Here is a 27,778-nt window from a genome sequence, read left to right as displayed (position 1 = left end):
CCTACTGGGATAAAGTTACGGTTGTGGCATGTTGTCAGTAGTGTTGTGGTTGTGCTAATAGCGATGTGTGGGTCTCTGGATAGAAGCAAGAGTATTGGCTATTTGATGACTTCACTTTTCATTTCCTTGCTTTTGAGGTTTTGCGTTAGGGAATGTTTTCAGTAGAGTGACCTTATCAGATACACAGAATGTTTGCTAGTATAATTACTAATGATCTGGAAAATGAGGTGAAACATGAGATGGCAAAATTTGCAGAAGATACAATGTTATTAGGGTGAATCAAAAGAAGAGAAGGCTGAATAACTTCAGAGGGACCCACCAAAGCTACGTGAATGAGCAGCATGATGGTAGAGGAAAGTCAGTGTTGACAAATGCCTGGTAATGCACATTGAAAGGAATAATTTCAACTACCCATATACATTACTGAGTGCTAAATATACTGTAAGCGCTCAGATAAAAGACAACACTTTGGGTAGCTCAATGAAAATCTCTGGTCAACATATAGTGACAGTCAAAAATAGGAAACAATGCATAGCTAAGCTCATGCTTGGTGCAGCTGATGGGAAGAGAAAGGTAAATGTGGCTCTAAGCCACCTTTGTCTCCTGGGACTGACTAGAGTCCAAACCAGCCCCCAGTGTAAAGTAGAACAGACACAGAGCTGCTCTAACTGCTGCCAGCTGTAATGGTCCCCTAGGGATCATTCTGTTGGCCTGGGATAAATAGAGTACATTTCCATAGCGCTCATCACAATAGTATGTAAGCAGAGATTTAGCTGATATATTTGTAGAATGAAAATACTGAACTACTGATCATTGCATATGAAATATGGGCCTGATTCCAGTCTTACTCTCAGTGCAGTACATGGAGTTGTCACAGTGTAAAACGTGAGTGTGACAAGAAAGATGCCACTTCTCGGTATGTAAATCAGTATATAGCAAAGCAATGGCAGTAAAGAGTGCTCTTTAAAAGATAAGTGTTCACAAGTGGCCTCAGTTATCTCCTTCCTACATTGCAGAAGTTTAGATTGTCAGTGGCAGCACCTATTCTTTTTGCCATTTAATGCACAAATTAAAACTGAGATCAGCCTTGGTATTAGAAGAAGCTGTTGACTTGATCTCTGGATCATAAGAGGAGCACTGCATTTTGCAACCAGCAGACACAAAGGGTTCAAATAGGGAAAAAAGTTGTTTGTCAGGAACGGTTTTCAGTTAAGGGGGCGGAAAGAGAGACCGTCCGTGCTGGAGTGTGAAAAGCACCATAACACAAGAATGTGGAGGACTTGTGGCACTTTAGAGACTAACAAATTTATTTAAGCATAAGCTTTCTTGGGCTAAAGCCCACTTCATCAGATGCATGCCTTGGAAAATACAGTAGGAATATATATATATATATATATATATATATATATATATATATATATATACAGAGAACATGAAAAAATGGGGGTTGCCATACCAACTCTAACGAGAGTAATTGATTAAGGTAGGCTATTATCAGCAGGAGAAATCTCATCTACGGGGGTCAGAGTTGCTGGGTGAGCTATGCCTTAAACCTCTTTTTGTCCCTCTCAAGTGCACCCTTCCGGTGAAACAGGCCTGGCTTCCTACACCTCACTCTGGGTGAAACCCCCATGCAGTTTAATCACTCTCAGCCTGGATCTCTGGGCTGCAACTACCCCACCCCCCTGTTTACCAGCCATGTTAACACAACAGGCTCAACTGCATTTGGCACCTGTCATCCCTTTTTCTCAGGGAACCAGTGACTAATTAACGTGGCTCAAAAGCAGCTTCTTCACAACAAAGTTAGGACTTAATTGCAATAGGAAACACAGAATTTAGAAAAAGAGGTTATTGCAACAAAGAATCTTATATGCATATTTCCTACCTAACCTTTATCTATCCATAGCTCAGGTAGGTCCAGCATATTCCCATCTCTGGGTTGGGAATGACAGCCTCCTTGCTGCACTCCTTGTGGCATTCTGTCGCCGTGTGTCTCAGTCAGTTTGGGGTGCCAGATTCAGTCTACTGACAACTCACTCAGCCCTCTCCTCTTTCCTGAGGCCAGCATCTTTAAGGTTTAGGAGCCCCTTTGATCCTTGGTTTTGGTCTGGGAAGAATACACCACAGCAGACTAGCTGGAGGTAGGCAGGGGATATCCCTAATGAATAGCTTCCCGATTGTTCCCCAAGGAGTCTTATCTTTGTCATGGTTTCATTTTCTGTTGGTTTCTCCCTTAACAGTCTCCTGTGACTTAACTCCTGGCAGTCAAGCAGATTAATATCGAACACCTAACCTGAGGAACATAAAAATACTATACGTAACTCCCTCATTTGCCATAGAAAACTGTCTTTAATACTTTGCTTCACTACTTTGAATTATATACATCGGTGAAAATAGGTGCTGATGCAAATAATCTCATAAAATGTAAATTATCTTTCTCAGTGGAGCAGACAGATTGTCAGCCAAAAAATTAGGCCACAGGGTTCACTCATGCAGCTAACTCATGCATCTGAAACTGATGTCAGTGTGTCTTTGTACAGCGAGACTTGCTACCCTTGTCAGAATTGACCATATTACTGTCATGTTTCTGTCTCTTTAGCCAGAAGAATTGTGAGCTCTGTTGAATGACAGAGGAATAAAAGCAATATGACAACATTGGCCTTTGGTACAGTGAAGCTGAGTTTGAATGATGATGATCAGTGTAGATCAGTCTTCACATTGCTTTAAAAATACAAAATATAATCTTAATTCAGACAGATGGATTGCTCAAGATGGAAACTCTTTGACATGCATTTTAAAATTGATGATTTCATTTATTCCAGGCCAAATGTTGCTCAATCTTTCTCTCTCCTCCACTGCCTCTCACCCGAGAAACAACATGCATGTTTTCTTCCTTAGTGTAAAAGACTGACCAAGAATGGTTTCAGGTAGTCTAAAGGCAACAACATTGGTTCATTTCACTCTTTGACCCTGGCAGTCAGTTGCCTCAATAGGAGCATAACAAGTTGTGCTGATGAAAAATACATTTAAACTGACCTGACACCCCGCTGTGATTTGACCCTAAAGTTTCTGAAGCACAGGAGGATTATATTTCCTCATTCCTTAAAATGAATCTGGAGAATGATCTTTTAAAGTATTCATGATTATTATTATGTATTGATTTATAAAGCATCGGACTTCATGGTCAAGGTGCGGTACGCTTTCAATCCATGTTGGAATTGTAAAATAAATTCTCTAGAGACTGGTAAGCGAAGTTCCAAACAGAAATATGAAAGCAGGGTAGAAGAATGCTCTCTGATTCATCAGTTCTTCTTCGGGAGATTACACATATGCATTCCACTCTTGGTGCCAGTGCACCAGCACATGGCCATTGGGAACTTGTTCCCTCAGAGGTACTCATTGGCCGGTCCAAGCTCCCCCTGCTGCCGTGCATCACTGTGTGCAGGTATAAAGGGCAGAGCTGCACCTAGTCCTCCTCAATTCCTTCTTACCACCCGTTGTGGTCGTTGGAGCTCTATACTATACCAGACTCTGTGTGCGTGTGTAATTAGTCTATTTGTCAGTGTTAGGACAATAACTTTTAAATGCATTATATAAAAAAAAATTCAGACTTGTTGTTTTCCCCGTTATTGTTTATTCCATTCACAGTACCAAGGTATGTCCCAGTCACTGGATTTCAAGCCGTGTGCTTTTTGCTCCAAACCTGTGCCAGTGAGTGACCTGCCCAATAGCTGCCTGAAGTGCTTAGGGGAAGCACACGTGAAGGACCGGTGACAGATTTGCAGGGAGTTCAAACCTAGGACAAAGAAGGATAGGGAGGCTAGGCTGAAATTCCTGTGATGGAGGCAGCGCTCAGGCCACCATCGGAGCCAACCCAGTATGACTCGGTGCGGAGTGCTGCAGCTTCAGTGAGCAGTGCCAGTGTTGTCTTCCCTGCACGTCGCCCCTCAGTACCATCCAAGGGGAAACCTGTTATGATGGCATCGCTCCATCCATCACCAGGCTCTCAGCACAGGTCCCTGGCACTGACTGGTCAGAGGAGGGGAATCCTCATTGTCAGACTTGGAGGTGGGATCTTACATATCACAACCCCACAGCAACACCCGCTGGTCTCTGCACAGATCCTATCTTCCCATCTATCACCACGACCCTTCAATGGGACCTGCCTCAAGAATGTGGCTGGGACAACGGCACTCTGCCTCATATCGATGGCCATTCTGGAGTCCTTAGGCATTTCCCACAGCTTCCAGATCTTCCCCACACAGTGCCATACTCAGTGCCCTCACCTATCAGGGCTGAGTCCACTCACCGAGTGGCTCTGTCCCCAGAGTCTAGCACCAGGCTTGCAACAGGGTCAGTGTGTTCCTGTTACCTTTGGGGAATTTGCTGGTATCGAGGTGTTCTGGTACCATCCTTCCGGAATATGCTTGCATAAGTGCTCTGTGCCTAGCACTTCTCAGGAATATGTGTTTTTGCAATATCAGCCCTGTGCTTGCCAAATTCTGTGAGCAGGGCCTGCCTCTTGCGCACAACCTGACTTTGCTTCATATCAGCAAAGTTTTGCTTTGGTTCAGGCCTCATAGCAGGCCTCTGATACAAGCCTTATGTCTCAGGCTCTCTTCCTACTACACCAGACACTTCCATAAATCCTCCCAGTTGTTCATAGCAGGGGTAGAAGAGTAAGAGGTCAGTCCCCCCCACCCCAAGAATTTATTCCTGGATTGCATTTTGCATACTCTTGAGCTATAAATTGGCTAATGTCTAGGGTTGCTAGGCATCGGCTTTCAACCAGAATGCCTGGTCAAAAAGGGACCCTGGTGGCTCCCTGCCTGCCCTAGCTCTGCATGGCTCCCGGAAGCAGCCGCCAGGTCCCTGCAGCCCCTAGATTCATGGGTGACCAGGGAGGCTCCACACTCTGCCCCTGCACTGAGGACTGGCTCCGCATCTCCCATTGGCTGGGAACTGTGACCAATGGGAGCTGCAGGGGTGGCACTAGTAGGTGCAAGGAGCCTCCCTGGCCGCCCATTCATCTAGGAGCTGCAGGACCCTGGCAGCCACTTCCTGGGACCCACGATAAGTGCTGCCAGGACCTCAAACCCCCACCCACACCCAAACTCCTGCCCCAGCCCGGTGAAAGTGAGTGAGGGTGGGGGAAGCGAGCGATGGAGGGACGGGGGATGGAGCGAGTGGTGGCGGGGCCTTGGGGAAGGGACTGGGCACGGGTGCTCAGTTTTGTGCGATTAGAAAGTTGGCAACCCTACTAATGTCGCTCCATCCAGCAGTGTCACAGCTTATTCAACTAGGTCACAATTGGCCTCTGTGGCCTTTCTGGCAAGTGGCAATCTTGTTCTTGGTCCACATACTTGCTTCCTGCTATGCTGTGGCTCAAGACTCCAGAGATGATGCTAGAGTGGATGAGTTGTTCTTCAGTCTTTCTTGAAATAGATTCCAATCCTGCCTCCTATGGCTTGTGAGTTATCAAGAGAGGAATGCACATGTGGAATCATTCAGTGACGAAAAAACAGTTACTAATCTGTTCTGTAACTGATGTCTTTGAGCACGTGCCCATTCTACGACCTGCCCACCTGCCACTCCTCATCAGAGTTACGGCAAAAAGGAATTGAGGGGGGCTAGGGTTGGCTCTGCCCCTTCCTTATACCTGAACACAGTGGCATGCAGCAGCAGGGGGAGTTCGAGCTGCCCAACAGCTACCACTGAAGGGGAAAGTTTCCTGCAGCCATGCACTGGGCACACCAACACCAAGAATGGAATGGACATGTGCACCACTTCTTGAACAACAGTTATGGAACAGGCTAGTAACTGTTTTTCTTGGAAATGCTCTGGGGCTGATTCTCCTTTCCCTTGCACCAATTTTACACCAGTGTAACTACATCAATTTCAACAGAGTTACTCCGGAAACACTCCTGTATAACTGAGAGCAGCATCTGGCCTTTTGTTTCCTGGACATACAGAACCAATTACCACATTTTCAAAAAAGTTCAACATCCAGCACTTCCGCCCTCGATGGGAATTGTTGACTGCGCAGCATTTTTGAAGAACAGGCAGGCGCCTAAGTATGCATTTAGGCTCCTGTTTTAGAAAATCTTAGCCCCAATTTCTCCCCTCAAATATGACTTAAATCTTCCTTTTCTGTTAGCAAACAATGCTAAATAAAACCTACAGAAGCTGTCAGGTAACTTTGCTCTGTTGTGTTTTAAACAGACGGTATTTTGGTGAGAAAATTGGCTTGTACTTTTCCTGGTTAGGCTGGTACACAGGAATGCTCTTCCCAGCTGCCTTCATTGGATTGTTTGTCTTTTTGTATGGAGTCACAACACTGAACCACTGCCAAGTCAGGTAAAGTGAGCACTTTTATTAGTGACGTTACCTGTATTTGTACACATTTGGGGTTGTTGTGTACAATTTGGTTCTGTTTTATTTCTTCTTTTAAAATTCACCATATGGTATCAAGTCTATAACACCCTATGTGTTTACATTGTTTTTAAGATTGTGCCCAGCTTTCACAAGGTAGTGGAGAACGTGCATCAAGTCTCCCTTGTGTTGTGCTCTGGCACATAGGCTGGATATCATCTGGTCCCCTGAGTGCATGGACTATGTAAAGCTAGGGGTGCTGCCCAAGCTAGCTTCTCACAGCGATGGGGAGATGGTGGAGCCATGGCTTTCTGACTGGCTGGCAGAGGGGAGAGGAAATGTCACACCCCAAGGAGAGTGTGCTTCCAAAGCTCCAGACGGCACTCTTCAGGCATTGTGCCACCTGGAGCTCCTCTGGGGGTGTTGCACCTCTACACTGCTTTCCACCCTGAGGCAATGCCTGAAAGAGTCCTTTGAAATTAATGAAATTCCCTTTAATCTGTACTCACCATATTCCTATCTCCTTCTGTTAGAGACCTCTCTTGGCTCAGGGACAATTTAGAAATGGTAAAAGTGCTAATAACTCATCCTGTCAGCCACTGCAGGACTATTCTCTACGTGTTTTCTAGTCCTTTTTGATTTTGCTCTTTTTTTAAAAAAAAAACAAAAGGACATGCCATCTAAAGATTTCAAAGTGCCTGTGTTTTCTTGAGAAAGGCATGATTCATTTATGAAGTTGAGAAGACCTACACAGTCATAGTGTATGTATCTCAAAGTGTTGAAGACAGCAAGAACATACTGACATCATTAACAGAAAGCACTAGAAATGTATGATAAGAGAAATTTAATTCACCATCTGTGATTTCAGAGAAATATGTTGGTCCATTTTAAGAATGATAGTTGTGTATGAAAGTATCAACCATTATCTTCTCTCTTTTTCCAGTAAAGAAGTCTGCCAAGCTACAGATATTATAATGTGTCCAATATGTGATAAATACTGTCCCTTCATGAGGTTGTCAGACAGCTGTGTTTATGCCAAGGTACATTTAAACTATCCAAATAGAAAATGTTTATTCTTTCTCAGTATTTTGTGAATATCTTCAATAAACTTGGTGAAATAAAAAAAAGTTCCAAGTGACAGATCAAATTAATTTAACTTCACTTCAATGAACCCACTTTTACTATGACTGAATTTGGTCTTTAGAACTTATTTACACGTATATGCAATTGCACTTGATATATTCAGCAGTCACAAAAATTATGTCCTAGTACTTGGAACAGCACTTATGAACCATCTTTTGTGCATAGCTTCTCAAAACAAATTACCTTAGGCTGAAAGGATGAACTACACCAGAAGTTATAAATCTATACAAGAATAACTGTTCAGCTGATACGGGCCTTGACCCCGAAAGGTGCTGAGCACCTGTAACTCCCATGCTGAGCACCATTCAGGGTAAGGCCCTCGGAGAGGATGTTGGTCTTCAGGACAGTCAGTCTAGTGGCTCTCCTAAGCACCACCCAGTTTAATCTTTTAACAAAACAGAATAAATTGTGAATAGAACTTTCAAATGATGAACTCATCAGGTTATTGGTCTCATTCACAGGTAACTCACCTTTTTGACAATGGAGCTACTGTCTTTTTTGCTGTTTTCATGGCAGTGTGGGGTAAGTCTTTCTTTGGATTTGTGTAATGTTTAGTACATTTTCCTTTAAATGTATGGGGTGAGATAGGACCCTTTAAACTCCAGCATGCCTAGTTTCAGATGCTGAAATGCAGAGTCTTGGCTTGACTCTTCCCAATCAAGTCTTTTCTGGTTCAGTGAAAATGTGGAAGGAAAGGGTAAAGAATTTATATTTTTAATGTTCAGTTTCTGGACATTTTAATTTTAAAAATGGGTCAAATAAGCAGTATCCAGGTGGACATTTATATCCTGGTTGAAAAACTAGAGATTTAAAATATGTTGCTATTGAGTCAAGTTCAGGAGTCTTTATTCAGTCATTCCTCAGGCCTTGTCTTTTCTGGGGAAAGGCATCATGTTATATCCAAGCATAAGTGCTGGAACAAGGAATGTGTGGGGTGCTGCAGCACCCCTTGACTTGAAGTGGTTTCCATTATATACTGGGTTTACAGTTTGGTTCAATGGCTCTCAGCACCCCCACTATAAAAAAAATTGTTCCAGCACCCCTGTATCCAAGAAAAATTCTCAGAGATATGGGATGCTTTCCTGAAGTATATGTATGATCCTATTAAATGCATGGGCCACCCCTCGCTAGGCATGTAGATAGGTGGCTAGCCACTCCCATTTCTTGTACTGCCATGGCTATACTTTATTTTTAGTGCACTAGATCTATCAGAGCTAGAGTGGGTATGTCTCCTCAAACGGGGAATTACATCCCTAGCTTGAATTGTAGACATACCCTCAGAGACATGGAATTTTTCTGGGGAGGATATTCTCACCCAGGCTTACCAAATCTCAGAAATGGACAAATACTTTCTCCTATCAAGCATCTGGGCTTGATTTTCAGAGGTGCAGAACATCTGCAGTTCCCACTGACTTCAGTTGGAATAGTGAGTACTTAGCACTTGTGAAAGCCAAGCCCTACATTTTCAAGTTTTCTATTTTAGAGGAAAAGACCTAAATGTCATCCCTTATGCCAAAAGATGTATTGTACTTAGTGGAAACATTAGTACAGACTCTAGGGAGGAATGTCACTAATTTTATTTTGCCTACACTAGTTCTTGCTAAAGATACAATAGCTGTTGGCTAAGGACCAAGTTATGAGAAACCTCCATCCTCAACTACACACACAGATACACGTTCACGGTTATTACAGACTTGTCATAAAAATTGATGTTTGTCAAAAATTAAGCAACAAACAAGTTCTTGTAAGGTCAGGTAACATTATAGCAGTTGCTTATTTAAATGAAATTTGACATAGAGGGGGAGAATATTACAATGATTCTTTTGTTCAGCTTTGTTTGAAGCTCAACACCAAAATTGTGTCAATCTGCAACCGGCGCTGTTATCCAGAGGCAGTCATTATGAATCCTTCACCAGAGAAGCAACTGAATGACTTTAATTTATATGCCTACCTCTTCCTTTCTCCACAGTTTTTTTTCAGGAGACTAAGAGACACTAGAAAAATTCTAATTATAGTTCCTTCTTGACTACAGGGAAGCTTGTGTTCTCTGATAAAGGAATTAACACTGGAACAGTTGCTGAAATGCAAAGTTTAAAAAACAGAAACTAGTGGAAGTATTTAGTATTCTTATTAGCGATAAGAAATGCCAATATACTCCTCGGAACAAAAAACATTCTCCTTCTTCTGCTGTCAAAGGGGGCAGAATCTGAGGAGGTTCTTTAATATAAATCCAGGAGAAAGTAGTGTATTCAGGAAGGTTAGAAGAAATTAGAGTATTCATCAATGCTCTGAAATAAAGTAGGGTAAGAAAAGAGAGATGAACAATAGGTAATTAACCACTAGAGGAAGCCAGCCTCGGAACTATAAAAGGTCACAAGTTAGACTGAAAGTGCTCAAGGAAGTCCTGTCTAGGAGAGTGTTTTGTAGAAGGTTGCTGTTAGGTTGAATCTCAAGACAGATTGAAAGGAGGGCAAACAGTAGTGTAGCAGAACTATACTAAAGTATGTCTGTAAGTTCTGAACTTCAGAGCTTTCCAATAATTTTGTTTGAGCATATGGGATAAATGTACATTTTGAAATATCCTAACAAAAGTATGGCAAGTATGATGAAATAATGTTATATGCCGTGTTGTCATAGCTGTGTTGGTTCCACGATATGAGAGAGACAAGGTGGGTGAGGTGATATCTTTTATTGGATCAACTTCTGTTGGTGAGAGAGACAAGCTATTGACGTCACACAGAGCTCTTCTGCAGGTCTGTGGAAGCTCTGTGTAACCTTGTCTCACCAACAGAAATTGGTCCAATAAAAGATATTACCTCACCCATGTTGTCTCTCTAGAATGATGTTATACTGTCTTGTTCAGAAATGAATGCTGAATACATGACAAAGGATATTAGAGATGATCTGACTAGAAAGGAAGCAGGGGGATTTCACAATTTGATACTTTTAGAAGCTCTCAGTATTACAGAAATGCAGTAAGATTAGCTATCAACAACATATGATATAATAGTCAATGGTGGAAAGAAGGGCTACTGACCTCAGTAGAAAAAGAGTGTAATACAATAAAAGAAAATAGAATATTGGAGATCATAGTAGTGAATACTGTATAAATGAAAAATAGTACCAGAAAGAAACTTCAAGAGCCATAGGCAGAGATAGGTTTCAGAGTAGCAGCCGTGTTAGTCTGTATTCACAAAAAGAAAAGGAGTACTTGTGGCACCTTAGAGACTAACCTTAGAGACTAATTTACAGAGCTGAGCTGTAGCTCATGAAAGCTTATGCTCAAATAAATTGGTTAGTCTCTAAGGTGCCACAAGTACTCCTTTTCTTATAGGCAGAGATACTAACTGTGGATTTTTCCCCCACTGTGTACTTTAAAAATTAGAAGGGAAAACAGTTTGATTCATCTTGGATTAGTCTCAAAAGTTCAGAAAATTGGACAGAAAATCTCACAAGATTCCTAATACAGTGTGCTTTTGAGGGAAGGAGATGTGAGGACAGTAGTCATTCTCACTGTACTTCGCTGCTGAGCCTGAAAGTGTAGAGCGGGGTGATGGGGGAGAGAGAGAATCCAAGCTCACGTGGTAGTAACTAAAAGTCATTACTCTCTGAGGGCTGATTTCTAGCCTGTATGAAATGAGTTGATGCTCTGAATCCGGTTACTAGGAAACAAAACTATCACCTGTGTGCATCACAAAAAACACCATAATAATTGGCATTCTTGTTGGCAGTAGGCAGGCTAAGGACTGAATCAGCATAGAGAATGAACTGCATTCTTGTGCGCTAAGGTGATCCCTCTAGGACAAGACTTGAGGCACATTGTCAGGCTGTTGTTGGGGAGGCTTGCACAGTCACTGCTGGGAGCATCCCTGCTCTGGTCTGTGAATAAACAAAGGTTTTCCATTTCCAGGGCTGTCAATCTGGCACCTCTCATGACCATTAAGGGCCAGATCCAAAGCCCACTGAAGCCAGTGAACGACTCCCATGGATTTTAGTGGGCTTAAGTGTAAATAAATAATGTGTTTATAAACAATGCCAGTTTGACTCTCCAAGACATGGATTATGATCAATTGACTAAATACTTCCCGATCTTTCCTGCCAATATAAAACACGGTGGCAAGCACAACCACTTTTCTGACTACTGAAGTGCAGTGAGTGCTGTACTTACGTTATACTCCAGTGAGTTATGTAATTGTGGTTCATTTGAAAAAAATTAACTCAGTTATCAATGCCAGAAACATCTGTTCCTGTATTTTAAAGGCAGTGCCTTGGATTAGAAAGGCAAGGCACCAGTTCCAGTTTCCTCAGCAGCTCTGTACTGAATTGCGTGTGCACTGGAATCTGATTAGAAACTTCTTTGCTTCCTCTGGATACTGATTCCTGTGTATTTTAAATAGTCTTCTGATAAGGCAAGCTACCTTTTTGATCTACATTGTTCCCAAGAAACCTTTGTCTTTCCCATTGGTCTATCTAAATTTAGCTAAGATGACTCACAGAAGCCATTTAATTCTTTTCAATCTGTAACTCATTTGATTGGAAATTAAACATGTTCTATTAGCACTAAATGAAATCACCAAAGCTTCAACCATGTCTGACACAAGCCAAAGTAGAAAGAAATACCTTGTGAATGCAGCTTTGATCATCAGAAAGATTTGCTGTCAAAGAAGTCCATTTATGCAAACAAACGAAAATTATGGAACAGCTTAATTCAACAATAATGCTAGTAGTTAGCATATTTTCTTCATTTGAAAATGATCTTGTGATTTCTTTTTTCTATGTGCTCCAGCAACTGTTTTCCTGGAGTTTTGGAAAAGAAGACGAGCAGTAATTGCTTATGACTGGGACTTGATAGACTGGGAAGAAGAAGAGGTTTGTCGATAATTTACTATAATCTTGGGTAGAAAAGATTCTGGTTAAAAATCAGCAGCCAATTTTTCCCTTAGTTTTATTATCAATTTCTCTTTCACATCAGAAGCTATAAAATAAACCTTATAATTTATCTTTCTGTAAGGATGAGCATTTTCTCCCAAGATGCTTCATCTAGAGCTGTGAAGAAACTTGCTGCAGGCCAAATTGTGCTCTCATTTTTCACCAATGTAAATACAAATTAACTTCAAGGAAGTTTTGGGGCATTCTCTGGGTTTATGGCAACGTAGGTTCGAAAAGGATCTGGCCTCCATTGTGGTAGAACTAGCAACAATCACACTTAAAGAATCTTTCAGCATGATTTAATTTTTTTAAAGCAATTACTTTTTAGTCCATAGACATTCAGATTTTTAAAAATGCAAAAGGTTGACCTTCCTGCCTGCCCTTGAATAACTATACATCAACCATCAACATCAAGATGAGCTTCCTAAGGTGTTGCTTTGGATAGCTGCTAAGAATACTGATGGGGAACCTCAAAAGGTTTTCACAGCTCCCAAAAGTCTGGCTGGTCTTTGTTTTCACATCACAGTAGGTGTAAAACACAGTGCCATACAGACACTGAAATGGATAACAATATTATTGCCCAGAAGGCTTGCAGTGAAGCAGCTAAATTCACCCAATGCCCAGTAAAGGAAAATCTACTAGGATAGGAGGTTGGGGAAGTGACAAATAGCCACAACCTCCCTTCTGCTGTGGCTGCCACACAGGCATGGAGGGCTTTGATGGCAATGGAACTATACAGGGAAAGGGCAGGATGCTAGGAACCTGCAAGGTGGATTTGGAACCCCTGCATGGCCTGGAGCATTGCTGCTCTGAGTTTCCTTGCTCCCAGGCATGTAGGATTCTTTTGAGGGCAGAGTCAGAGAATGGCAGGCGGAGCTATGTTCCTTTCCTCCACAAGGGGTTCATTGCCATTGTGGGAGGGCTACAATAGTCATTAGGATGCAGTAATGGTCACAGTGGCTTGACTGCTAATCTGCTGCCTGTGGGAAAGAATTCCTTCCCCAGGGTCACTGTAGATTTTCCCAGCACAGAACCAGACTTCTCAGCCTAGGGACGGAATTTGTCTCTTTGGGAAGAGGCCACATAATGTTACATTTGCTTATTTGATGACAAGATGGGTTTTCTTTAACCTTGGTGGTGAGGGAAATAAGTGAAAAACACAAAGGAAAACAAATGGCTGCTTTGGGTCAAGTGGAGAGTCCCTGTGGAATCCCAGAGTATAAAGGGGCTGCTAAAGAACTTAAAACAGACTCCTGTGCAGCAGAGGGCTTCACTGGCAGTGCACACATGCTGTCAGACCAATCCCAGGATTGCTTTGGGACTGTTATCAATGTGTCTACAGCAGTGGTGGGCAGCCTGCGAGCCACATGCGGCCCATCAGGGTAATCCGATTGCAGGCTGTGAGACATTTTGCTGACGTTGACGGTCCGCAGGCACCGCCGCCTGCCGCTCCCAGTGGCCGCAGTTCGCTGTTCCTGGCCAATGGGAGCTGTGGGGGGCCGTGCCTGCGAATACTCAACGTCAACAAAATGCCTGCAATCAGATTACCCTGATGGCCCACAGGTTGCCCACCACTGGTCTAGGGGATAGTTAGGTCCTGAATCTGCTGGAGCGTGCCAGTGAAAGGTCACCTGTAATAGTGAGAGTGGCTTCAAATGGTGCTGTTAAGACTTAAGATGCTAATTAGGACTAAGCTGTATTGGTCTTGCCTAGGTTGCCAACCCTCCAGGATTGGCCTGGAGTCTCCTGGAATCAGCATCGATCTCCCAATGACTATGGAAAGCAATCCAGGAGATTTTAATAGGATATTTTAAGCAAATGACATTACATCATTTTGGGGGGAAAAATCTCCCAGAATAGCTTCAGTCAGCATTGACAACCCTAGGCTTGCCTCCTACTGGTTAGAAGCCCACACTGATTAGGAGCACAGAAAAGTTCAAGAAGCTGAAGTGCTGAATTTTGATTTGAAGGGTCCAGATTCAGACCCAACAGAGGTGGATTCCTCTCATTGAAAAGACACTTAAAGAAACTAACAAAACCTTGTAACAATTATGAGCATTCAAACTGCCTTTCCATGAGCTCTGGTGCCCCAGTATTAGTTATTTGCGCGCTTCTTAGGCATGCAGCCCCTTTACAGTTTAACCAGCCTGGATTTGGGATTGGGATTTACCTAGCATTATGGATATCAGTGGAGCAGCCAAGCCAAATCTGAGTGAGTGGCATTGCGACCTGGTGCATGAAGCAGGTTGCAAGGAGCAAGGACGCAGGACAGGAGCCATCGCTGCTGGGTGAGTGGGGGCACATTTGCTCTCCAACCCCTGCCTTCCCGGGCCTCCCCAACTGGCTGGGGCTGGAAGAGGGGGAAGAGAAGGGAGACAAGAGAGTCAGGAGGCTGGGGGGAGCTGAGCAGGGGGCTTGGAGGCTGGGAAGGGGAACAGGGGTAGTCTCCTATTTTGTAGCCTCCTTGCTGGGAGGGGGCATCTGTGTTGTTTTGTGTCTGTTTCAGTTAGGACCGCCCTCTTCCCCCAAAGGATCTTTGAGAGGCTAAGGCCAGGTCTACACTATAAACTTACATCAGCATAACTACATCGACCAGAGGTGTGAAAAGTCCACTCCCATGAACAATGCAATTATACCAACCTAGCCACCTGTGTAGACAGCGCTGGGTCAGCAGGAGGGCTTCTCCTGTCATCATAGCTACCGCCTCTTGTGGAGGTGGATTAGCTACACTAACAGGAGAAGCTCTTCCATTGGCATAGCAATGTCTTCACTGCAGCGGCAGAGCTGCACCATTGCAAGTACAAACCTGTCCTAATTCTCTCCCAGGACAGAGACAACCTGGAGGGCTGGTTTGTGTTTTGTTTTGTTTTGCTGTGCCTGTCTTCCACTGTCACTTAAAGGAGTGATGATGTCAGACTACAGCCTACAGGGGGATAGCAGTATCCTATCAGAATTCCCTATCCACAAGAGAGGGCACAGCTGGGAGAGCAAGGGGGCTGGAGGCAGCCACTTAATGCAGCTGGAAATGAGGGCCAAAGAGAATGTTGCCTGAGTAAGGGGTGAATGAATTCTGCAAATAGGAACAGCTTTAAATACTGCCCTTTATCTAACTTTCCCCACATTCAGAGATAAATCAGTTATAATGAGGCGCAAGATACTTTTTCAAACTGTGAGGAACCTCTTGCTAAAACTCGGAGGGTACACAAGTATCTAGCAAGCAGTTTTATTTACAAGTGAGTTGGAAACAGGATTAAGTTCAATTTTATTCCTGCTTTGCCGAATTGCTACTGTCTACTATCAAAATCCTAGAAAATTTCCTGGTGTCATCTTTAAAACAATATTGTTTACAGATATACATTTTCAAACACTCTTGTTTCTGATAGTAACTAACTGCGGAGTTTGTTAAATTTTATGTATGTAATTCTGTGAAGTTAGATGCCTTTTCTTACAGTGATCTGTTTTCCTCATTAAGAGCTGCTGATTTCCCAACTGATTTCCTGATTTAAGTGTCTGGCACTTAACATCACTGAAGTATTACTAGAAATAATTTTATGAAAAAAGTGATCTGAAGTTTGATGTTGCCTAGCTGTATTGTATGTAAAAATTGTTCCTCTCTTTTTTAGGAAGAAATACGTCCCCAGTTTGAAGCAAAGTACTCCAAGAAAGAACGGATGAATCCCATATCTGGAAAACCAGAGCCTTATCAAGCATTTGCAGATAAATGCAGCAGACTTATTGTTTCCGCATCTGGAATATTTTTTATGGTTTGAGAAAATTAATTTCCTTTCCGGTTACAAGAAGGAAAAGTTTAGTTTAAAAATGGCAAACAGAGTAGTAATTTTGGAAAACAGATAATTTGGTTTGTCTGAATGCAGAGGGTGGAATTATAGTTTATACTCTGGTTTAAAGATTGTACTGTCTGTTACAGCCAGAGTTGAGCCCCCCGCTCCCCTTGTTGATGGTTACCAGTCTGCTGTACTGAACACAACCTTTGGATCCCATGTGCTTCTAGCCAGCTGGGTCTGCACAGAGCCAAGACATTGTTTCTACTTTTGGCTTCTCAGGTGCACTCCTCGGGTGCAGACTCCCTGCCTGGTCCCCTATCTGAGGATGTGGGACTCCACGTCCAATTGCCCTTAGCCCTGAAACCAGTGCTGTCCCTCAGCAGCAGGTTATGCATGCCCCACTTTCACTGTCCCAAATTGCACCTCCATGAGCACTCCAGTTTATAATTTTACTCTTTGGGGATAGCAGATAAAGTAAGGAACACCAGCTTTGCAAAGGAACTTCTTAAATATGCACACTTTACTCTTAGCAGAGGAGAGTACAGATCTAGGCAAAACAACAAACACCTGAAGACAACTCCTCTCCCCGCTCCCTCCCCGTGTCCTCATCACTTTTGAGAGCCCTTTGGGTTTTTGTCAGTGTCCATTGGGGAAAGCTTCTGTTTCCCTTTCTCCAGATGTGTGTGTCTTCTCATTCTACTGTTGGAATGATTCCCCTTTCTAAAGAGCATTTCACTTTCAAAAGCAATTTCTAGTGCCTTTTTTCTGTTTCTGTTCTTCCACTGAGATTTTCCATGCTCCAACCATGTGTGGCATTGCTGGCAGAGAGTTGTTAAAAATCAGTGGCTCTGCCAATAGCAACCAGGATAGAACTATTCAGTGTTGAGGCCCCTTGGTGGTCCTGATACAGTTTCCCAGACACACACTGTTCCTGCCACAACATCAAGGTTCTAAACCACAATGAAGGTTACAATCATAAATGCTATTCATAAAACAAAAGGGAATTCATCGATTGACATACACACCCACTGTCACACAATCTTTCAGTAAAAAATACCCCTGTTTTAAAAACATAAAAGAGGATTTGTTTTAATTCATGCTAATCAGCATTGTTAATCTGGAATAGCTCCACTGACTTCAGGAGAGTTACTATGGATTTACACTGGTAGAACTGGGATCAGAATCTGTGTGGTATCCGGCAAGCCTCCAGCCAGGGACATACGCAGGGAACTGGCTTAAAATGAAAATGTGGACTCATTCACAATTATTTAGTTACTGGCTTACAATAAATAAATAAAAACAGGGCATATCTCAAAGTCCTCACCCAAGTTTTGCTCGATCCTTATTCATGCAGCATCTCACTGACTTCAGTGAGAGTTCTGTTGTTGTAAAAACTGAGGTTCAAATCCCTGAAGTCAAAGGGAATTTTCCTATGTGACAACTTGAAAATCAGATCCACTGGTAATTTTAAAGAAAAACCTTTGAGGAAATATTCTTCTTTGCTTCCAAAATACATCTGTCAATCGTTAAGCTAAATCAGCTTTCCAATACAAAGTTATAAAGGCTAACCGAGGACTTTGTAGTGAAGGCTGGCTGTCACCACCTTGTCATAATAGATTAGACACAATATTATCTTTAAATTCAGGATCTTTCTACCTGCAACTGATCTTATTTTCAGAATGCAACACTTGAGTTAAAAATAAAAATACACAAGAACCCTGTTTGCTGCCCTCTTTCTGAGCCAGGTTGCACTAATTCCCATCCAAAATGAGCAGTGTTTTTTAGGATTTGTGTCACCAGCTGTTTCCTGCCTTCTTCACTATTGATAATCAGTGCAAATTCATTTGTACACAGGGTGAAGTATGTATATAACCTTTTTGAGCTATGAGGGGTCTTTTAAACTTCAGCTAATGTTAACTTCAAATGCTAAACACTTAATCAAATATCTCACAATCTAAAGCCAGCCTGAATTTATCTATCTTCCAAATTGCCTTTTTCTCTTTTTTAAACAGAGTGCTTATGCTTTACCTTCGTGAAAAGTCCTTGAAATTATCATTTGGGATGATGACACTTTTGCCAAAGTCAGAGATCACTTGAAAAATCATGAGATTTAGATTTAAGTCAGAACTTGGAAGCCTGGATATTCAAGTACTATTTGGCTTTGGCAAAACAAATTCTGGACTGTATTATTTTAGCCTCCCTTCCCCCACCTTGTTAATCTTAGAAACAAGCCAAGAATTATTTTCAAAATTGACTTTTTGTTGTTGTTGTGTTTGTTGTTGTTGTTTGAATAGCACAGGCTTCCACTGGGTTAGAAATACATGGATTTTTAAAACTGAAAAGGAGTACTTGTGGCACCTTAGAGACTAATGTTATAATTCTTGACATCTGATTTGTGTCCATTTATTCTTTTACGTAGAGAGTGTCCAGTTTGACCAATGTACATGGCAGAGGGGCATTGCTGGCACATGATGGCATATATCACATTGGTGGATGTGCAGGTGAACGAGCCTCTGATAATGTGGCAGATGTGATTAGGCCCTATGATGGTGTCCTTTGAATAGATATGTGGACACAGTTGGCAACGGGCTTTGTTGCAAGGATAGGTTCCTGGGTTAGTGGTTCTGTCGTGTGGTATGTGGTTGCTGGTGAGTATTCGCTTCAGGTTGGGGGTTGTCTATACGCAAGGACTGGCCTGTCTCCCAAGATTTGTGAGAGTGATGGGTCGTCCTTCAGGATCGGTTGTAGATCCTTGATAATGCGTTGGAGAGGTTTTGGTTGGGGACTGAAGGTGACGGCTAGTGGTGTTCTGTTATTTTCTTTGTTAGGTCTGTCCTGTAGTAGGTGACTTCTGGGAACTCTTCTGGCTCTATCAATCTGTTTCTTCACTTCCGCAGGTGGGTATTGTAGTTGTAAGAATGCTTGATAGAGATCTTGTAGGTGTTTGTCTCTGTCTGAGGGGTTGGAGCAAATGTGATTGTATCGCAGAGCTTGGCTGTAGACAATGGATCGTGTGGTTTGGTCTGGATGAAAGCTGGAGGCATGTAGGTAGGAATAGCGGTCAGTAGGTTTCCGGATAGGGTGGTATTTATGTGACCGTTGTTTATTAGCACTGTAGTCTCCAGGAAGTGGATCTCTTGTGTGGACTGGACCAGGCTGAGGTTGATGGTGGGGTGGAAATTGTTGAAATCATGGTGGAATTCCTCAAGGGCTTCTTTTCCATGGGTCCAGATGATGAAGATGTCATCAATATAGCGCAAGTAGAGTAGGGGCGTTAGGGGACGAGAGCTGAGAAAGCGTTATTCTAAGTCAGCCATAAAAATGTTGGCATACTGTGGGGCCATGCAGGTACCCATAGCAGTGCCGCTGATTTGAAGGTATACATTGTCCCCAAATGTGAAATAGTTATGGGTGAGGACAAAGTCACAAAGTTCAGCCACCAGGTTAGCCGTGACATTATCGGGGATAGTGTTCTTGACGGCTTGTAGTCCATCTTTGTGTGGAATGTTGGTGTAGAGGGCTTCTACATCCATAGTGGCCAGGATGGTGTTATCAGGAAGATCACCGATGGATTGTAGTTTCCTCAGGAAGTCAGTGGTGTCTCGAAGGTAGTTGGGAGTGTTGGTAGCGTAGGGTCTGAGGAGAGAGTCTACATAGCCAGACAGTCCTGCTGTCAGGGTGCCAATGCCTGAGAGGATGGGGCGCCCAGGATTTCCAGGTTTATGGATCTTGGGTAGTAGATAGAATATCCCAGGTTGGGGTTCCAAGGGTGTGTCTGTGCGGATTTGATCTTGTGCTTTTTCAGGGAGTTTCTTGAGCAAATGCTGTAGTTTCTTTTGGTAACTCTCAGTGGGATCAGAGGGTAATGGCTTGTAGAAAGTGGTGTTGGAGAGCTGCCTAGCAGCCTCTTGTTCATATTCCGACCTATTCATGATGACAACAGCACCTCCTTTGTCAGCCTTTTTGATTATGATGTCAGAGTTGTTTCTGAGGCTGTGGATGGCATTGTGTTCTGCACGGCTGAGGTTGTGGGGCAAGTGATGCTGCTTTTCCACAATTTCAGCCCGTGCACATCGGCGGAAGCACTCTATGTAGAAGTCCAGTCTGCTGTCTCGACCTTCAGGAGGAGTCCACCTAGAATCCTTCTTTTTGTAGTGTTGGTAGGGAGGTCTCTGTGGATTAGTATGTTGTTCAGAGGTGTGTTGGAAATATTCCTTGAGTCGGAGACATCGAAAATAGGATTCTAGGTCACCACAGAACTATATCATGTTCATGGGGGTGAAGGGGCAGAAGGAGAGGCCCCGAGATAGGACAGCTGCTTCTGTTGGGCTAAGAGTATAGTTGGATAGGTTAACAATATTGCTGCGTGGGTTGAGGAAACCATTGCTGTGGCCCCTTGTGGCATGTAGTAGTTTAGAAAGTGTAGTGTCCTTTTTCTTTTGTAGAGAAGCAAAGTGTGTGTTGTAAATGGCTTGTCTAGTTTTAGTAAAGTCCTGCCATGAGGAAGTTTGTGTGGAAGGTTGGTTTTTTATGAGAGTATCCATTTTTGAGAGCTCATTCTTTATCTTTCCCTGTTTGCTGTAGAGGATGTTGATCAGGTGGTTCTGCAGTTTCTTTGAGAGCGTGTGGCACAAGCTGTCAGCATAGTCTGTGTGGTATGTAGACTGTAATGGATTTTTTACCTTCAGTCCTTTTGGTACGATGTCCATCTGTTTGCATTTGGAAAGGAAGATGATGTCTGTCTGTATCTGTACAAGTTTTTTCATGCAGTTGATAGATTTCCACTCCATACGGCTAAATGCAGTGCCTTGCATAATGACAGGTTTCAGAGTAACAGCCGTGTTAGTAACTAACTCGGCTGTTACTCTGAAACCTTTTAAAACTGAAATATCCTTGAAAAACAGTAGCTTAAAATAAGAGAAAAGGATGTTTTGTAAAACTTAAAATAAAGGCAGTTCTATATGTGTCAGTAAACCCAAACGTCACCAGGTTCTACCTGAACCTTCATTCACGTCCATAAAGAGAAGTGGTTGAACCACAAAGCTAATGGGGCTGTCGCCCGCTCCACCTTCCAACTGCCATCCTGAAAATCTACTTACTTTGCTATCTGCATACCTTAATATAGTTTGGTTTTGAAGCTACCCCTGCAAAGTCAAATGCGTTCTGTTGTTACCAACAGAAGTGTCTATGATAAACACACTGCAGGCTCCTTAGAATGTTAGTGCATTGAAATAAGAGTTTTGTCTAATCACTCCATCTACTGGTGAAGATCAGTATTATACTTGTCTTAAAATATTGTCTGGTTAGATCCCACTGAGTGATATTTCCTTAACATCAAAAGTAAGCCTGTGCAGTCAATTTAAAATCCAGAAATAAAATAATATCAATGTTGTGATGACTCAAAGATCGCTATATGGATAATTTTATGGTGTTTTCCAAAGTAAAGTGTTAGTGAGATATCCTGGGTAATTTAAGGGAAGATGGTAGAGGTGGGGGCTATGTGGGAATATTTAGGTGATTTTTTTTATATATATGGATTGGATGACATGAAAATCTTTCAGATATGCTGTAGCATTTAGTTGTGCCAACCTAGATTTCCCTATAAATTTTGCATCAGAAGCAGGAGGTTTGCCAAACAATCAGTGGGACCACTGAACAATCGAGGTGCTAAAAGAACACTCAAGGAAGACAAGGCCATTGCAGAGAAGCTATATGATTTTTTTGCATTGGTCTTCACAGCAAAGGATGTGAGGGAGATTCCCAAACCTGAGCCATTCTTTTTAGGTGACAAATCTGAGGAACAGTCCAGATTGAGGCATCGATAGAGGAGGTTTTAGAACAAATTGATAAACAGTAATAAGTCATCAGGGCCAGATGGTATTCAGAGGGAACTCAAATATGAAATTGCAGAACTACGAACTGGTATGTAACCTAACACTTAAATCAGCTTCTGTACCAGATGACTGGCGAACTGGTTGAAACTATAGTAAAGAACAGAATTATCAGACACATAGATGAACATGATATGTTGGAGAAGAGCCAACACGGCTTTGGTAAAAGGAAATCATGCCTCAGCAATGTATTAAACTTCTTTGAGGGGGTCAACAAACATATGGACAAGGGTGATCCAGTGGATATAGTGTACTTGGACTTTCACTTTGACAAGGTCCCATACCAAAGGCTCTTAAGCAAAGTAAGCCATTGTGGGATATGAGAGAGGGAAGGAATAAATGGTTAGTTTTCAGAATGGAGAGAGGTAAATAGCAGGGTCCCCCAGGGATCTGTATTGGGACCAGTGCTGTTCCACATATTCATAAATGATCTGAAAAAGGAGGTAAACAGTGAGATGGCAAAGTTTGCAGATGGTACAAAATTACTCAAGTAAATCCAAAGTAGATTGCGAAGAGTTACAAAGGGATCTCACAAAGCTTGGGTGATTGGGCAACAAAATGGCAGATGAAATTCAATGCTGATAAATGCGAACTAGTTCACACTGGAAAACATAATCCCAACCATACATCCAAAATGTGGGGGTCTAAATTAGTTGTTACCACTCAAGAAAGAGGTCATAGAGTCATTGTGGATAATTCTCTGAAAATATCCAATCAATATGCAGCAGCAGTCAAAAATGCTCACAGAACAAACATTAGGAACCATTAGGAAAGGGATAGATGATAAGACAGAAAATATCATCATGCCACTATATAAATCCATGATAAATATACATCCACACCCTGAATACTATGTGCAATTCTGGTTGTTGTGTCCCAAAAAAGATATATTAGAATTGGAAAACGTACCAAGAAGGGCAACAAAAATGATTAAGGGTACGGAACAGGTTCCATACGAGGAGAGATTAAAAAGACTGGGACTATTCAGGTTGGAAAAGAGAAGACTAACAGGGGATGAAATAGAAGACTAAAAAATCACTAATGATGTGGAGAAAGTATGGAATTCAGCGTATAAGCCTTTACCATACTTGAGTAATTGGTGATTGATCCAACCCTAGAGGGTTATTCTTGAAGAAGCCAAAACAGCTTTAAAATGGCTCATATTGTTAAATTTCTGAATCTGTGAACATGAGACAAATTTCTTCATATTTGTTGTTATGTGGTTACAGTCTTCCCTGAAAGAAACTTACAAATCCTGAAATTAAGACTGGGAGCCCTAAGCCAGAAATGATCCTTTGTAACTGTGAAATTTGTATGCCTATCAGAACCTTTGTGGCTTAGAGTTAGCAGAATAGAAGAGTTTCCGCTCAAATTTTTAAAATGAGCGGAGACAATTTTAATCACTTTTTTACCATGAGAATAATTTATCTCAGTTTGTTTTACTGATAATAATTTATCTCCTTGTTTTACTGTCAAACTAATGATTTTCTCTCTCAAATATTTATGACTGACCAAACGCTTCTTTAAACATTAAAGCCAAAACACCGAGCCCCCAAGGGAAGGTGTTGGAAAGTCCATCCCTGTCCCCTAAACCAGGGCTGTCCAGCCTCAAGCTAGTGCCTAGTGTAAATTACAGCAGCCTCAGGACTACTGTGTTTTACTCTGGCTGCCCATCCATTCCAACAGGTAAGGAGCATATGGGCATAGGGATAGCCACACCTGGGTCAAGAGAAAGGGTGGGTATAGAAGTTTCTGAGGCCACTCTATACCACCTAGGAATCCCCTTCTCCACAGGGAATTGTCCTCTAGCTCACTAGTAAGGTAACTTTGTGGCTGCTATATGCTTCCAGAGTGGCAAAGAGTAGCTTTAATGGATCAGATGAACTGGTCCTATGTGTTCACACACACTTTAACCTTCTCCTTGTCATGTTTCTCTACATATGGATTATGCCAACCTCTGTTAAACCAATTCCGTAAATAAAAGAATGTGAAAATGGCTTGAAATTCTGGGGTGGGGGGAGGCGTTGATTGTTTTTTCCTAAATAACTATGATGTATCACATTTTTGTCAGGTTTTACGAATGCATTCGGGTTGTAGTAATGCATGTGGACACACCGAACCTGACTGGTTTCTATTCAAGAAAATGTAATTGCATGGTAACATAGCTAAGATATAGTATATAATGTAGCCTGGATAAGATGAGTCACCCATGCTAATAACAAAATGTTTGAGATCTAGGTTACTGGCTCAAATGGGACACAAGTTGGTCATGACAGTTTAATGCCCAACTGTTCTGTATGATATGTCACAACTGACTTAGTGACCTCAGCTCAACTGGAAAATTTTCTACATCAGACATCTTTTCTAAGTATTATCAAAGATGCCAGGGATGAAATTATCAAAGAGATTGAATTTACCATCCCTAAATATAATCCCTCCAAAATAGTACAGTGAAGCAGCTTGTTAAGGTAGTGTGATGAAATTCTCTGTTGCTTCCTGAGTAGTATTTAACACAGGGTGAAATTCCCCCCGGGCAAAGAGGCAGCACAAAAGCCTATGTACCACTTTGAATATTCAAAGTATGATTTATGTGGTCCATAAGCCATGTACTGACCCTCTCCAGAGTGGTGAATTTTACTCAGTGTCAGTAAGGCAAAGCTTTAATTTCCAGGGCTAGCAATCAAGCACCATTCACTAACTCTGGAAAACAGAAAATAGTTGTGTTTTTCAAGAGAATGATTAAATGTAGACATGATTTTAATCAGATATCAAGTGTATTTATATTATAGGAAATGGAGAGGAAATCAGATATTAATCCAGATGAAATCCCTCTCAGTGAAAAATGATGTATGTTTCAGGACTTGTTTTTTTAAGATAGGTTTATTTTTATAGTCTTGAGAATGTCAGGAAGAAATCAATTCCAATTGTGAGGAATTTCAGGCTTTTCTGTTTTCCCCCCTTTAGATCTGTGTGGTGATTGCTGCTGTTTTTGGCATTGTTATTTACCGTGTTGTGACTGTCAGCACTTTTGCTGCCTTTAAGTGGGCTTTAATCAGGAATAACTCTCAGGTTGCAACTACAGGGACTGCAGTGTGCATCAACTTTTGCATCATCATGCTACTGAATGTGGTAAGTAAAGATAACCAGGATCCATAAGCAGTGGGTATAAAAGGCCAGGATGCTGGGTTGTTGGTTTTGGCGATTTGCATGGGCTGGGCTTCCACCGGAAGAAGTTTTTGCTTATTATTATGCACCATGCAGGTTCCAGGGTGGCTGAGGAGGTGGTATCTGCTACTCAGCTTCCTGGGTTCATCAGCAATCTCCCTGAACTCCAGAGAGATTACTGATGAACCTGGGAAGCTGAGTAGCAGATACCGCCTCCTCAGCCGCCCTGGAACCTGCATGGCGCATATAAAAAGCTCAGGTTCTTTGGGAAGAGCTTTTGCTTTTCCTGCTGGGGGTCTTGGGAGGGGAGTCACGGCACAGCTGGGATAACTCAGGGCTCCTCTGGCCATGGGGGCGGCTCAGGAGTCCTCCGGCCATGGCGGAGAGGCCTGGGGATCGGCCCTCCAGCAGGTAGGGGGTGAGGTTCACCCACCGCCCATGCTAGGATCTAAAGCAAAGTGCACACAGGCACTTGATCTATATGTGCCCCAGTCTGCATGTTGCTGAATGCCCTCAACTGCTATTGACTTTAATGGGAGCTGAGGATGCTTGTTGGGTTTGACTCTTAGTACCTACCATACCTGTGTAATTGGCTTCAAAATTCACTTAAGTACAATACATGTTTGAAAAAGTCTACAAATTATATAATTTTAAAGGGACATATTCAAGCCTGGTTGGTTCAAATTTGTTCTACACGATATTCCTTCTATTTATTTGCAATTTGCAAGTAAGTCTTTAAATATGCTTTTTTAAACAAAATGGTTCAGTGTTCTTTTTTAATATAAAGGCCAAACTTGCTCCTCACTTACTCACGGCAGAATTTTCCCCTTAGGGATAGATATATACAGACTCTCTTTCTACAGGAGAGCACTTACCTGCATTGAAAACTTCACAGGGAGGGATTGACATTGAGTGGCTGTGAATTGTTCCATCAGTTACTTCTAATGCTAAAAGCATGCCAATCACTGCATTCTAGGTGAGAATTCTGGGAGGGTGGATTGAATCTGGCTTGTGAGTCTGATTGGGCCTGGGATAAAGGGATTCCTAGGCCATCTGTTTCTAGGTGGTTAAAGTTCCAGTGGGGTAGATCACAATGGGTTGGGTAGGTAAAGGGCGAGTTTACCCATCCTCTAAGGTGAGAGAGTTCTTTTGGTTTCCCAGGTGCTTCTGGATATTTATGTAGCAGCAATTGTCAGATGTGTTTTTCTGTCACCTGCTCTTGGCAAGAAGGTTGCATCCTTTTCCTTCAGATGCACATGTTGCCAGTTACCCATGTCGTTGCCACCTCGAGGTTGTGTTATTGCAAACACTTTACAAAGACCTACATCTTCAAGCCATCCAAAAATTGCAGCTAATTCAGAATGTCTTGCCCCACTTAGTAAGTGGAGTTTCTTGCTGTAAGATTATTATTCCTTAGCTCCATGAGCTACACTGATGGGAAAAATCGATCTAAGCTACACAATTTGAGTTACATGAATAGCGTAACTCAAGTCGACGTAGCTTAGATCTACTTACCGTGGGGTCCATACTATGCAATGTCGACAGGAGACGCTCTGCCATTGACTCCCCTTACTCTTCTCGATCTGGTGGATTAGAGGAGTCGACAGGAGAGCGATCTGCGGTCTTCATTGATTGCCATGTGTCGATCCCCCCACCCCCCACCCCCGGTAAGCATAGACTAGCCCTTAGTTTCCAAGTGAAGTATAAGGTGTTAGTTCTAACCAATACATGTACAAATACTGCCTACTAGAGAGATCACTTCACTTTCTATGTGATACTGAAGCATTTGCAGTCATCTGAGATATTCAAACTAACAGCCCTGGTTTACAGGTAAAGTGGCTGTGAGAAGCCGTCACCACAGGAACTCACTTCTCCTCCTTTTCACACTCAAGCCTGCATTTGATGTCCTTTAGGACAAGCTGAAAGATTTGTCTGGTTTCCCATGCATTTCCCAAGGGAGAGAAAGGGGAGAGTTGATTGAGAAATTGGAGGGAGAAGGATAGGATAGAGACCAATAGTGAGTTGGGAAGTTGGTTTGAGGACTCTGTTTGTAAAAGTTTTTTAATGTATTTTATTTAAAGTCTGTGGCTTTTAATTATTTTTTTTTTGGAAGTATGTCTAGATCATGTGATAGGAATTATGAAGAATAAACATAAGTCAGTGTATACCTCTGTCAGCAAAGAACTGACCACCAAACTTCCAACCATCTGTGCACTGAGGCAACAATGAAACGACTCAGAACAGAAGTAGATTTCACTTTCTAGCCCCAAAGACTTCTACTGTTAAGGGGCAAAAATTAAAATGATGGAAAAAGCCATGAATAATTTCCTTGTTGATTTTTTTAGTGACTTATCAAGTGGAGTATTGCAAGAAAACTTCTTAAACCTTACAGGTTCTAACAAGAAATAAATATTGTCAGTGAACTGGACAATAAGGAGAGGACCAGGGAAAACGAAATCCCATAGGTATACTAAAGCATGACTATGAAACATC

At 42.3% G+C, this 27,778-nt stretch overlaps 1 protein-coding gene across 9 annotated transcripts in view; it reads left to right on the top strand.

Annotated features, from left to right (window-relative positions):
- The window catches only part of ANO4 (anoctamin 4), a 288,922-nt gene that overhangs the window by 217,818 nt on the left and 43,326 nt on the right, over nucleotides 1-27,778 (top strand). For all 9 annotated transcript variants that reach the window (XM_073327406.1, XM_073327405.1, XM_073327407.1 and 6 more), the window contains 6 exons: nucleotides 6,223-6,357; nucleotides 7,316-7,412; nucleotides 7,977-8,037; nucleotides 12,302-12,384; nucleotides 16,068-16,208; nucleotides 25,085-25,249. In XM_073327406.1, coding sequence (XP_073183507.1) covers nucleotides 6,223-6,357; nucleotides 7,316-7,412; nucleotides 7,977-8,037; nucleotides 12,302-12,384; nucleotides 16,068-16,208; nucleotides 25,085-25,249 — 682 coding nt within the window. The remainder of the gene's footprint in view (nucleotides 1-6,222; nucleotides 6,358-7,315; nucleotides 7,413-7,976; nucleotides 8,038-12,301; nucleotides 12,385-16,067; nucleotides 16,209-25,084; nucleotides 25,250-27,778) is intronic.

The sequence above is a fragment of the Lepidochelys kempii genome, chromosome 1 (genome assembly GCF_965140265.1).
Source record: "Lepidochelys kempii isolate rLepKem1 chromosome 1, rLepKem1.hap2, whole genome shotgun sequence".
Classification (NCBI taxonomy): domain Eukaryota; kingdom Metazoa; phylum Chordata; order Testudines; family Cheloniidae; genus Lepidochelys; species Lepidochelys kempii.
This window is presented reverse-complemented; position numbering and strand designations above follow the sequence as displayed.